Source organism: Erpetoichthys calabaricus, chromosome 2 (assembly GCF_900747795.2).
Source record: "Erpetoichthys calabaricus chromosome 2, fErpCal1.3, whole genome shotgun sequence".
NCBI lineage: Eukaryota > Metazoa > Chordata > Cladistia > Polypteriformes > Polypteridae > Erpetoichthys > Erpetoichthys calabaricus.
This window is the reverse complement of record NC_041395.2, coordinates 264,348,167-264,362,547: the sequence shown is the minus strand read 5'-3', so window position 1 is coordinate 264,362,547 and position 14,381 is coordinate 264,348,167. Positions and strand designations below refer to the sequence as shown.

The 14,381-nt window shown below is 39.2% G+C and overlaps 1 protein-coding gene across 1 annotated transcript in view; it reads right to left on the bottom strand.

Moving 5' to 3' along the window:
- Positions 1–14,381, bottom strand: part of noc3l (NOC3-like DNA replication regulator) — a 43,554-nt gene that overhangs the window by 4,492 nt on the left and 24,681 nt on the right. Inside the window, exons 11-18 of the mRNA XM_028795470.2 lie at positions 12,825–12,956; positions 12,670–12,750; positions 12,297–12,397; positions 11,965–12,037; positions 9,166–9,229; positions 8,997–9,068; positions 7,818–7,999; positions 1,635–1,763 (exon numbers count right to left, since the gene is read on the bottom strand). Of these exons, the coding sequence (XP_028651303.1) occupies positions 1,635–1,763; positions 7,818–7,999; positions 8,997–9,068; positions 9,166–9,229; positions 11,965–12,037; positions 12,297–12,397; positions 12,670–12,750; positions 12,825–12,956 (834 nt within the window). The remainder of the gene's footprint in view (positions 1–1,634; positions 1,764–7,817; positions 8,000–8,996; positions 9,069–9,165; positions 9,230–11,964; positions 12,038–12,296; positions 12,398–12,669; positions 12,751–12,824; positions 12,957–14,381) is intronic.

The window sequence follows — 14,381 nt, the reverse complement described above, 5'->3', positions numbered from 1 at the left end:
TCGTTGGTCTTGGCCAAGTTTAGAGTGTGACTGTTTGAGGTTGTGGACAGGTGTCTTTTATATTGATAACGAGTTCAAACAGGTGCCATTAATACAGGTAACGAGTGGAGCAGAGGAGCCTCTTACAGAAGAAGTTACAGGTCTGTGAGAGCCAGAAATCTGGTCACCTACAAACAAGCAAAATACTTATTTTCCACCATAATTTGCAAATAAATTCTTTAAAATCAAACAATGTGATTTTTCTGGATTTTTTTTTCTCATTTTGTCTCTTAGTTGAGGTATACCTATGATGAAAATTACAGGCCTCTCTCATCTTTTTAAGTGGGAGAACTTGCACAATTGGTGGCTGACTAAATGCTTGTTAAGCTCTAGTTACAGTGGGGCAAAAAAGTAATTCCTTTAGTGATATTACGCCAGGTACATAGCATCAGTAAAGTAGTTACTCATCTGTGCAATACGGCCTGGTCTGAAGGGGCTCAAGTGAGAGGCAGGTCTTCATTATATACCGTACATCAGATGTCACACAGTGCTTTACTGATACTTTATAACCCTAATTAAAGGACCCTTTCTTAATGTCTTGTTGCATAAGAATAAATGAGTAATTGATGCATTTGTGCTACACAAACTAAATGAGAATGGGACACATCAGCCAGCCAGGGTCACTTTCTAGTAGCCCGTGTGAAGAAGGCGAGCACTGTTAAAATAATCATCAACTAGTTATTTTATATGTATGAGCGTCACAAACATTAGTTTCCAGAGACACAGAGTTCTGTGGATGCCTAATTACCAAGATGTAAACAGGGAAAAGGGAGAGGGAGATGCTTGTAGTCTACCCAAATCAAGTTTTTCACAACAAATATTCTTTAAAGAAATTACAATCCTCCTCAGTGATCTGTGGTTTATCTCTACAGACACGTACTCCTGCACAAGGCATGGAAAGCTTACTGTCTAACGCTGAAATACTCCGTTTCCTTCCTTTCACCTTGAAAATTTGATTCAATTACTGTAGTTGAGAATGAAGAAGGTCCTTTTAGCAATTGTCTGATCTCTACAAATGTGAACACTTTTCTTAACCATTCATGCACTATAATCGAATAAACCATCTCTGTGTATTTATTACATATGCAAACAAAATTCAAAAGCAGCACCCTTCTGCAGTTAGCTGCACAGTCCTTTAGAGAACAGTAACACATTACAGAGTCCATTTAAATATTTGGATAACTCTTTCAAAAACAAAACAATTCACTGACAAATGTTTGTTGCTTCTTTATAATCATTTTTCATTAGCTGTACATCTTTTTGTTACACAAATTCATCCACTGTAAGGTTTATTAATGCAAGTAGTGAAAATTACAATAAAGTGTTACCAAATTTTAATGCAGTCTGGACTCAGAGAGAATTCCAATATACACCCAAGGAGATTAAAAAATAAAAAGGAACAAATCACTAGCCTTATTTTTGAAAACTAGTGAAATGTACACAACTATCAATACAAACTGTAAGCGTATTAAAAAAAAACAACAAAAAAAAAAAAACTAAACATTCTGTTACGGTCTCTCATTCAGCTAAACAAATACTAATGAACCAGTGCCACAGAAACCATCTAAATAGATTTGCCAATAATATAATTTTACCTGTAGAACATGCAACTCCCATAAAGCTGTATTTTGTGGATTACAATATTCAGGCTCATCCAGTTCTGGCAAATATGTACCACTACCATGGGACTCGCTGTCCAAAAGGATATCCGATTTAGGGAATGTCTGTTTACAGAAAAAACAAAGCAAATCTTCAGCAGACCGAGGCAGAATTTTAAAAATATAAATACAGTCCCTCTGAAGTTGTCTTCCATTTTCAAACAATGTCTATCTTCTTAAACAGCATTCAGTAAAACACTTCTTCAGTGTACTGTAACAGTGGTGAATACAAAAGTTGTTATTAAAAAAACAATACTAATATAGTGATTATTTTTGAAAAATTAGGAAAAAAGTTTCATGGCTCACTGTAAAATGGCTCGTATATGTATTGCAACTGCGCATGTCTAATGATTGTAAGTTTTAATTGTGATTAATCAAGTAGTTCAGCAATGTTAATAAGTCCCCTTTGAACGCTACGGCTGCGAAGACTTGTGTCACATAAGAGGGATGAAAGACAACTGTCCCAAGAGAAGGTAACGTGTAGGAATTGTCAGGCCTCGCTGAATGACGTCTCTCAGCCCCGCATCCTCAGTTATATTTACACGTCTGCAATCAGAAGCAAACCACTATTAAATTGTAATAGGTAATGGTTTAGATTTTGTTTCATTCATGAAGTTGTACACTAATTCGATTTTAAAAGCAGTGTCATGCTTGTCTTTGATCCCAAACTTAAAAAGGGATGTTTGGTATTTTTTTAGCCAAAGTTATTTCTTCACAATCATGTTATATATTGATTTGCGACATACAATTGCATCCTAAAGTGAAGCTTTAGCTTTTTTTTTTAGCAGCTTACAATTGTGCTCTATGGAACAATGCATCCATACGTGACAGAAAAAGTCTAAAAACTTGCCAACATAGAAGCAGCAAAGATTAAAAAAAAAAAAAAACACAACCAAAAAAAAAAACCCAAAAACACTTGCTTCTACATTTACCAGGCATCCTTTCAATAAGAGACAGAAAGTAGAACTCATTTTATCACAAATTATTGGTCCAGTTTTCTTGAGGTAAGGATGTGTTACTCGCTCATTTGTGTGGTTTCACCAGCCAGAGTGCTTTTAATAAAAGCATTAAATTTTGTTTAAAAGGGAAGCCACTTTATTTCTTCTTGCAAATACACAAAAAAACCCTTAGAAAAAGGCACAGTGTATGAAAAAATACTGAAGTGTCACCTTATATATATACATATACATATATACATATACATATATATATATATATATATATATATATATATATATATATATATATATATATATATATATATATCTCCACACATACCTCAGTGCAAGACACATGACAACCCGCATGGAGTTTGCTAAAAGACACCTGAAGGACTCTGAGATGGTGAGAAATAAGATCCTCTGGTCTGATGAGACCAAGATAGAACTTTTTGGCCTTAATTCTAAACGGTATGTGTGGAGACAACCAGGCACTGCTCATCACTTGTCCAATACAGTCCCCACAGTGAAGCATGGCGGTGGCAGCATCATGCTGTGGGGGTGTTTTTCAGCTGCAGGGACAGGACGACTGGTTGCAATCGAGGGAAAGATGAATGTGGCCAAGTACAGGGATATCCTGGACAAAAACCTTCTCCAGAGTGCTAAGGACCTCAGACTGGGCGAAGGTTTACCTTCCAACAAGACAATGACCCTAAGCACACAGTTAAAATAACAAAGGAGTGGCTTCACAACAACTCTGTGACTGTTCTTGAATGGCCCAGCCAGAGCCCTGACTTAAACCCAATTGAGCATCTCTGGAGAGACCTAAAAATGGCTGTCCACCAACGTTTACCATCCAACCTGACAGAACTGGAGAGGATCTGCAAGGAGGAATGGCAGAGGATCCCCAAATCCAGGTGTGAAAAACTTGTTGCATCTTTCCCAAGAAGACTCATGGCTGTATTAGCTCAAAAGGGTGCTTCTACTAAATACTGAGCAAAGGGTCCGAATACTTAGGACCATGTGATATTTCAGTTTTTCTTTTTTAATAAATCTGCAACAATTTCAAAAATTCTTTTTTTTTGTCTGTCAATATGGGGTGCTGTGTGTACATTAATTAGGGAAAAAATTGATTTAAATGATTTTAGCAAATGGCTGCAATATGACAAAGAGTGAAAAATTGAAGGGGGTCTGAATACTTTCCGTACCCACTGTATATACATACATATATATTATATATATATACATATACACACACATACATACATATGCATACATACAGTGGAACCTCGGTTCACAACCATAATTCGTTCCAAAACTCTTGTCATAAACCGATTTGGTCATGAACGAAAGCAATTTCCCCCATAGGATTGTATGTAGGGCGGCACGGTGGCGCAGTGGTAGCGCTTCTGCCTCGCAGTTAGGAGACCCGGGTTCGCTTCCTGGGTCCTCCCTGCGTGGAGTTTGCATGTTCTCCCCATGTCTGCGTGGGTTTCCTCTGGGCGCTCTGGTTTCCTCCCACAGTCCAAAGACATGCACGTTAGGTGGATTGGCGATTCTAAATTGGCCCTAGTGTGTGCTTGGTGTGTGGGTGTGTTTGTGTGTGTGTCCTGCGGTGGGTTGGCACCCTGCCTTGTGCCCTGTGTTGGCCGGGATTGGCTCCAGCAGACCCCCGTGACCCTGTGTTCGGATTCAGCGGGTTGGAAAATGGATGGATGGATGGACTGTATGAAAATACAATTAATCCGTTGCAGACGATATGAACTGTATGTAAATATATATTTTTTTTTAATTTTTAAGCACAAATATAGTTAATTAAACCATAGAATGCACAGTGTAATAGTAAACTAAATGTAAAAACATTGAGTAACACTGAGAAAACTAACACTGCAATAGTTCGCGCTATAGCGCTACCAACCGCTGGCTAAAAACATTTTTTTTTTTATATAAATGAGTTTTAAGCACAGGGAAAAAAATGAACATTTGAAAAAATCCATAATTTAATAAACCACCAAGAAAAGTAACATTGCAATAATACATGCATACGAACCGATCGCTGTAAACAGAAGTGAAAACAAAAAAGCCTAGTGCATTATTTAACTACCTTCCTACCTTATAAGTCCGTCTCTCTCTCTCGCGCTGCCTGTGTGTGTGTGTGTGTGTGTGTGTGTGTGTGTGTGTGAGACGCTCTCTCGCTCTCTGCCCAGGAAATGCACAGGGAGAGACTGAACATGTACAAACCAAAAGGGAAATTGGCTTGTTCGTATAAAGAGTGTGTGGTCGTGAACCAAGGCAAAAGTTTGGCGAACTTTTTGGTCGTAAACCGATTTGTACGTGAACCAAGCTTCCATTGTATATTTTATATATACATATATATATATATATATATATATATATATATATATATATATATTACACACACACACACACACACACACACACACACACACACACACACACAGTGCATCCGGAAAGTATTATGAATACTTACGGTCATGTGATTTCTCAGTTTTTTTATTTTTAATAAATTTGCAAAAATCTCAAGTAAACGTTTTCACGTTGTCATTATGTGGTGTTGTGTGTAGAATTTTGAGGAAAAAAATTAATTTAATCCATTTTGGAATAAGGCTGTAACATAATAAAATGTGGAAAAAGTGATGTGCTATGAATACTTTCTGGATGCACTGTATATATATATTTAAATAAAAATCCATGATGAGTCAACTCTTGCTTGATGGTATAGAAATAAATGAACTGACACAAATGTCTTGTAGAAAGTCAATTCAATTACTTTAATGCCAATCAATCTGTAAATGCATGCAGACTCCACGCAGAACCCAGCACTGTGAGGCAGGAATGACAGTCCACCCTGCCTAAGTTAAAACATCCATACTAACTAACTAAGTTTAATCAACCCGATTAAAAACTTACATGAATCAATAAGGGTGTTGCTAAATTGGTGTGGGCGAGTGTTCACCCTGCAATACATTAGAGCTTGCTGGGATATAAGACTAACTGTAAGCAGGTAAGAAAGATGGATAGATGGAAAGCTTGACGTGGGACATTACACACTAATGTGTCACACTACCTTTCTCCAAATCAAGCTCTGAATGTGCGTCTCCAAAATCTGATCAGGTCTTGTCACTTCACTGCCTGCTACACAAACTCAATATTCTCTCTCAGTGAAGCACACACGTCTTCCCTTGGGTGATATAATTGATCATAAGTGTGATTTTTTTCCCCCAGTTATTACTGTCTAGTTGTCTACAGAGCAGTTTGAAAATTGAGGAAGCGAAGGAGTCCCAGTGCGGAATGTTGGCCCTGAATGAAACTAGCCCACTGGCTAAAAATAAACAACAGTTTACATGTTTATACTTTGTTTCCATAATTTAGAAACTCGACACCTCTTAAAATTCTTTGTATGTTGACTTGTGTGATGGTCCTTTAAGCAGAGCCAGTCTAACCATTCAGCGACATTGGCGGTCACTCTCATATAACAGGCGCACACTCCGGACACCCAGAGTATACTCCTCATCAAGGGCTCCATAAGGGTTTAGACAGCCACAGTAGCTCTCCAGGACTGGAGTTAGAGACTTCTGGTTTAGACAGTCACAGTCTCTTAAGTGTTCAACTAACCTGATTGTTTAGCCCATTTACTTGGTATTGCTGGTATTGTCCAGTAGCAAATGCTGCAAATAGGCTTGCATGCTATATTTTGGTGTTATGTCATTTGCCACAAAGCTGAAGAAAGTTCCAAGATGACACACCGAATGTCCTCTTTGTCAATTAAGCAGGTAACACTGCGGCAGGAAGTGGACAGGCATCCCAGAGGATGACTCCTTGTTTGGACGGGACACCATGGGAGAAGAAAAAGGAAGAACAGGCTCCCTGACCAAATGGGCACAAGAATCCTTACCTGGCAGGGAGGCCGGTATAATGGGAAGACTAGGAGAGACACTGGTATCCGGGTACTATGTCCCCCACTACGCTAGAGGACAAGCACCTGGGATTTGGGTTCCCTTTGGATACCCACAGGGCATCATGGGAATTGGAAATTCGGAACACAGCCTATTGGGTTCCGTGGGTGCCACCAGAGAGGGCTTGAGGAGGATATGGTCCCATATTTTGGGGGACTTCTGATTGACCCAGAAATGCCTCCTACAGACCATATCCAAGGCCCAAAAGTACTGCCTGGTCAAAATAAAGGAGCCGAATCATCTCAACTGAGAGGCAGAGTCAGAAGGACGTGGATAAGGCTTGATGGGACAAGTGAGAAGGAAGACTATTGTCTTCTGGGCCGTATTTGGTTGTTCCTATTATGTTCTGTGAAAACAACACTCATCAATTAAAAAAAGGAACTATATTTGAACCCGTGACTGGTTTGGGTGCAATTGTGCCGTCTACTGGACACACAGTCTAGTGAAGGCTGTGAAGCCGAAGTTGCTATAAAAAAACCAGCGAATGTGTGAAAACAGGGCTGTAACTCTAACCAATGCAAACTGGAACTACATTCATAATGTGGGCTGCAGAATCAATACCACGAGTTTTGGAGTAATTTTTAAAATGTTTAAGTATCGATAACTTGTGATATTTTGATACTTTTTCACAATCCTACTACAAACATCTTCACCACTTTTCCTCTGTATCTTCATGTGTCTGAACATCTCCCAACAGGCTCTCCCCTGTATGAAGCGCATTCTTGCAGAGCCTGCTCCTCAGATTCTGTCATTTCAAGCTGCCCTGCTCATCTCCGGTCTGCTTTTATACTTCCTATCTTTAAAGGCATCTCTCAGCATGGCTCCAACACCTCCACTCCTCTTTCCAACAAGGCCAAACTGACCGATCAGATGGCTCAGAGAGGCTAGAAACGTACACTTGGACCTTAGTGTTTTATTATATAGTAGATTATTGTCAAAGTCAGATTCAGGTTTTCATAACTTTAACCATGGTTTTGCTTCTAATTTCAGAACGATATTTATAATTTGAGCTTATTTTTTACACCTAAAATAACTAAGTTGCACTTTTACGTGAGTGAGTCATTTTCAGAGACTTTTTTTTTTCACTTTTACTTGAGTAGTTTCCATGTCATAATTTTACTTAATTGTTAATAATTCTGCTTGCTTAGAATTTTGTACTCTTCTCATCTCTGGGGAAAAAAAAACTAAATAAAAAATAAACTTACATGCATTAATACCCTGAGAGACGCTAAGATGCCAATGCTTGAATTTGGCAGTACATGAGCAGCAACAGTTGTCAGTCTTTTAATGAAAGCAAGAACTCGTTGCAGTGTCACTTGTTTCCGTCGCTTGTTAAGCATAGCATCTATGCATCGAAGAACAATTATCATGTCATCATTGGATTCCCCTGAGGGAGAAAAGACCATTTTAAAAGGAAATACTGTTATATTTAACATGAATAAAAAAAAAAAAACCTTCACACACACAACTGGATGGCACAATAAAGCTTAATGGTTGAGAACAGCCCCCCCCCCCCCCCCCCCTTTACTTCAGGCTCACATGTCCTGACTGAAATGCCATATCTCACTTACACATACAGTACCTCCACTCTTGAGAATGAATTACTCGATATCTGTTCTGATTTTCCTGTTTTTACACCGTTCACATTCGTTTTATATAAACCTGCAGGGCATGTTTAGTGTGCTGCAGAAAATCATTGTATGCAATGGACATAAATCTTAAAGAACCACGCGTAGTGGAAAAATTACTTCTAGTGAACGGTCTTGTAAAGTACAGCAAAATTCTGTAGTACAGTTACGGATATTGTGACTGCAATAAACAATAAAAAGGGAAAGAATAAATATACCATACCTAAAGTTTAAAACTGACCAGTCTTCCTTCATTTTTTTTCAGTTTATAATTCAAAGAAACACTAAAACATTAACAACCCACTGAAAGGTATGCACATTTGTTTTACATTTTATGAAGAGGATAAATCAAAATAAGCAGGTATGTCAAATCAGACAGAAACACCTAATGAAGAGAAAGGCTGCAATCAAAAGCTAAACATTTTGTTCTTCGTGAACATGAGTAGATACCACTGGCTTAAAGAGACAATTTACTCAAACAAAACAGACTTCTGTTTCATGATAATTGCAAATATAAAATGTGACAGTCAAATTTAATCCTAATTCTTTTAAAGAATAGATTATACAAATGGAAAATTATCTTCTTTAGTAACCCTTTAGTAAAAGAACAATGAGATTTCAAGACTAGTATAAAGTGACTTAAATAAAAATGGATTAGCTACACCTAAAATATAACAAATGCATTTGTTCTTTTTCTTTATACAATGAGAAATGCAAACAGCAAGCAGCAAAAAGTTTACTTGTACACATACAAACCTGCGTGTAACCTGAACAGGGTTCTGTAGAGATGTGTGTAAAACTTCAGGGGGTCAATGTTGAGGACATCACCTGTTAACATATACAGCCATTACTTCATTTGTAATAATCTAGTAACACACTGAGAAAATGCAAATTAACGCTGGAAATATTACATTTTGTTGCTCACCTTGACCGGAGAGAACTTGAAAGGCAGTCTGAATACAATGAAGGTTTTCCCTGTAACTAAGATCCTACAGGAGATAAATTCAGACACAAGCAAAATAAAAATTTTACCATAAAATTCTTCGTTAAAATGAACAACAACCTACTCTATTGCTGCTGTTCTAATGCACAATACTAACTCTACTGTTTCCGCAAATAAAATCTACAGTGCTAGTAAACAAACACTCAAGTCCAAACACACAAATATGCATCTTTGGCACAGTTCAAATAACATTTAAATAAAAACTTTGAAAATTAACTGTGGATATAATGGCTGTGTAATGGAATGGTTATCTTACACATTAAATTATTTTTGGAATGGAAAGTGAAAATGTTTAGGAAATGAATGGATATTTTATACAGATTTGTATGCGTGTCTGGGAAGATCAAAAATGACATACTCAAAAAGGTAGCTGTCAAACAGAAGACGCACACAACAGCATCTTACTTAAATCAAACATTTAACAAGGATAAAGAGGAGAAAATAATACGTTTAAAGTACTTGATAAACTTGGGGTTGGTTTGGAAGTTGCATCATAAAACTGGCATCAAAAAGTTATAGCGGTAAAGGCACTGCAGGTTGCATTCAGTTTAAAAGAGGCAGGCTGCTTAAATATTCCTGAAGTGTTCACCCTCAACCAACATCACTACATCCAACATTGCAGACTCCCATTTAACAATCATTTAGCCACACCAGGAATGTAAATGTTGTGCTGCATTCTGAGCCACGCATAGATGTGTCAATGCTGTACTATCTGTTTGAATTGGAAATGGGAACAAGGCCTTCCGACTATAACTTCCACTTCTGAAGGACAAACAATTTTAAATAAAATAATTAAGTGAAGTGTCTCTTGATTGGCAGACCGGGGTGGTGGTTCCCCTCTTTAAGAAGGGGGACCGGAGGGTGTGTTCCAACTACAGAGGGATCACACTCCTCAGTCTCCCTGGAAAAGTCTATTCAGGGGTTCTGGAGAGGAGGATCCGTCGGATAGTTGAACTTCGGATTCAGGAGGAACAGTGAGGTTTTCGTCCTGGTCGCGGAACAGTGGACCAGCTCTACACCCTTAGCAGAATCCTGGAGGGTGCATGGGAGTTCGCCCAACCAGTTTACATGTGTTTTGTGGACTTGGAAAAGGCATTCGACCACGTCCCTCGGGGAATCCTGTGGGGGGTGCTCCGGGAGTATGGGGTACCGAACCCCCTGATAAGGGCTGTTCGGTCCCTGTACAACCGGTGTCAGAGCTTGGTCCGCATTACCGGCAGTAAGTCGAACCTGTTCCCAGTGAGAGTTGGACTCCGCCAGGGCTGCCCCTTGTCACCGATTCTGTTCATAACTTTTATGGACAGAATTTCTAGGCGCAGCCAGGGTGTTGAGGGGGTCCGGTTTGGTGGACTCAGGATTGGGTCACTGCTTTTTGCAGATGATGATGTTGTCCTGTTTGCTTCATCAGGCCATGATCTTCAGCTCTCTCTGGATCGGTTCGCAGCTGAGTGTGAAGCGGCTGGGATGGGAATCAGCACCTCCAAATCCGAGACCATGGTCCTCAGCTGGAAAAGGGTGGAGTGCCCTCTCAGGGTTGGGAGCGAGATCCTGCCCCAAGTAGAGGAGTTCAAGTATCTCGGGGTCTTGTTCACGAGTGAGGGAAGAATGGAGTGTGAGATCGACAGGCGGATTGGTGCGGCGTCCGCAGTGATGCGGGCTCTGCATCGGTCTGTCATGGTGAAAAAGGAGCTGAGCCGTAAGGCAAAACTCTCAATTTACCAGTCGATCTATGTTCCTACCCTCACCTATGGTCATGAGCTATGGGTAGTGACCGAAAGAACGAGATCGCGAATACAAGCGGCTGAAATGAGTTTCCTCCGCAGGGTGTCTGGGCTCTCCCTTAAAGATAGGGTGAGAAGCTCAGTCATCAAGGAGGGGCTCAGAGTAGAGCCGCTGCTCCTTCGCATCGAGAGGAGTCAGATGAGGTGGCTCGGGCATCTGATCAGGATGCCTCCTGGACGCCTCCCTGGTGAGGTGTTCCCGGCACGTCCAACCAGGAGGAGGCCCCGAGGAAGACCCAGGACACGCTGGAGGGACTATGTCTTCCAGCTGGCCTGGGAACGCCTCGGGATTCTCCCGGAAGAGCTAGAAGAAGTGGCCAGGGAGAGGGAAGTCTGGGTATCTCTGCTCAAGCTGCTGCTCCTGCGACCCGACCTCGGATAAGCGGAAGAGGATGGATGGATGGATGGAATTAAGCGAAGTCAGGGAAACATTGAACTACATTATTTCAGTACACCATATCTTAAAGTAGACATTTTAGAGGTTGGCATCTCGGGTCCTGCCCGTATCTGTGTGGTTTTCCTGCCACAGACATTCAGATTAGGTAGGTGTATTGCCGATCCTAAATTGTCCCCAATGTGTGTGTGCACGCCCTGTGGTGGGCCGGCGCCCAGCCCTTTGTTGGCTTGGATTGGCTCCAGCTGAACCCGTGACCCTGTAGTTAGGATATAGCAGGTTGGATAATGAATGGATGGATGGAATGCTAAATTGGCTCTAGTGTGTGGTTGGGCGGGTATATATGTGTATGTGTGTGTGTGCGCGTGTATATGTTTGTGATGGACTGATGCCCTTGCCCTTGTGTTCTATGCCGGCTATGATAGGCTACAGCACCTCACAAAACGACCCTGTTCAGGACTAAGCAGGTTAGAAAATGACTGACCAACATTATATTTACTATTAAGAAAAAGTTCTCTACTCAACACACACCAAGCATTTGCTTACCCCAGATTCAACTAGATTCTGAAGAACAACCAGAAGGTCATCAAAGAACTCCAAATTAATAAGGTGAGCAAATCTAGAAATAAATATAAAATATTAGAAATGTTAGAGTGCAATGAAACACATTCCCAAAAGCTTTTCATTATCTTTCGAAATATTTCAAAATATACTGATCCTTTCTGGGGATAATTTAATATAGTCCATGTTTATGTCTAAAAGAAAAAAAGGCCCTGAAGAACATTACTGCAAACAGAATTGAAATCCACAGAGAAACTAATTGGTCTTAAACAAAAATTCATTATGAATTCACAGAAAATATGCAAAATAAAACTTACTTTGCAAGACCTTCTAAAACTGAAGGAAGCAGAGTTGATTTCTGTGCCTTTTTTAAAATCCGGAAATAAGTTAAAAACACAATATTCAGTGTTTCTGTATGCTGTACAAAAAAAAAAAAAAAAAAAAAGTCTTAAGATAATGCAGGGTAGCAAGAAAACTTATGTTCTCTTATACAGTGATCCATTATATATAGTTTAAGCAAAGCTGGAAACATATGTACATTATCTAACATGGTGGTTAATAAGAGTGACTTTGACAGAACAGAAAAAAAATACAGGCAAATGTACAAGTATAGGCAGAGAAATGTCAAGTCAGGGTAGGGAGAGCTGTGGAGAAATACCAAGGCAATGAAGTTTCGTAAGATATACATACCAATTTGAGTTTTTTGTCCTTGCTTTCTGATGCTTCAGCTTCTAAAAGTTCTTTCTCAAGCCTTTCCTCAGTTTTCTTCCACTAGAGGGAACAAAAGTAATTTAATTTCAAATTCATTTAGGTATGTGGACACATAGCTAAGTAGAAGTGCCTACCTTTCTTTTCATTCTTGAAAGATTTTTTCGTTTTTCTTTGTAAGTCATAAATTTCTTTTTTGGAGCAATATCATCTGCATCTCTCTTTACTTGCACTTCCTTTATTCTCAAGCATAGTAATGTATTTAAGACCTTGAATAATAAAAAATCAAACAAACAATGGTGTTAGACCCATCTCCTGACATTCATGTCAGTTTGCTTTTTTGCCTTTTTTTATATCCTCCAGGTTTATTCTTGAAGAAAGCAAGTTATGCTCGCAGTAAAAAGTGTTTGTGACAATGGAACATAATGTATTTCCAATTTAATTATAGTTGTTTATGTAAACTAATCACTGACTAAAAAGAGTATATCTAAGCCACACAATAAAACAGTTTATTTTGAAACAATACAGTGCACTATCCCCCACCCCAAAATTAAAAATAAATGCAGCTTCTTCTTTGTATTGGTTTAAAGTTCTGAAAACAAAAGAATTACACACCAGTTTTCAAACAGCAAAATAAAATTTAGAAAATGTACACTTGGATATGAACAGTTAGATTCCCTATCAAAGATCTGTACATTTTTATTTTGAAATAGCCAAACCTAGTCCTTACTCTGAAAAAAAATAGTTTATGTCAGTACATGCAACAGAGCAAAAATCAACTCAGATGCAAAACACAAGGCACATTAGCTTGTCAATGGAGTAAGTATAAAAAGATTAAGTACCCGATTAACTAAAACCTCATCTGCTCGCAACTACATTAACATACAAAACATAGTCATAGTCAATCTGATCTTATTTGAATAGATGAATGTAATAAAAATCAATGTATCAATAGAATAATGCACTACGTTAGTGGCAGCAGACCAGTTTAAAGATGCACTGACGGTGCCATTACTGTCTACAACCAATTACGCAGGTAGCTCATTACTCACAAGCCCTTTACACTGTAGACCTAATGACGGAGAACTGCTGACCCTTTATTAAAAAAAAAAAAAAAAAAAAAGACAGGAATTTTTCATCTTCTCTGGAAATCTTTGTGACAGTCAGCATAATTAAAAAAAATAATATCAAGGGCCATGGGTAAGAAGAATTTCTGCTGGGAGCATATATTCTGTGACATTTTTGAAGGACTAAGGAAAAAAAAAAATCTGAGAACTGCAACTGGCTACAGTTTGGGTTATTTTATATTGATAATATCAAAGACACAATTTTATTTTGTTTGATTTGGAGGTTATAGACACAACCTGGCATTTTTAAGACTAATCTTATTGCCATGGTGGATCACCACGTTCATCAGTACACCAAGTCACTGTGTTCATCAGTGCCACAAACTTTCATTTGATTTCAGGCTATATATTATAAATGTGTGGGCGGCACGGTGGCGCAGTGGGTAGCACTGCTGCCTCGCAGTTGGGAGACCTGGGGACCCGAGTTCACTTCCCGGGTCCTCCCTGCGTGGAGTTTGCATGTTCTCCCCGTGTCTGTGTGGATTTCCTCCCACAGTCCAAAGACATGCAGGTTAAGTGGACTGGCAATTCTAAATTGGCCCTGGTGTGTGGGTGTGTTTGTGTGTG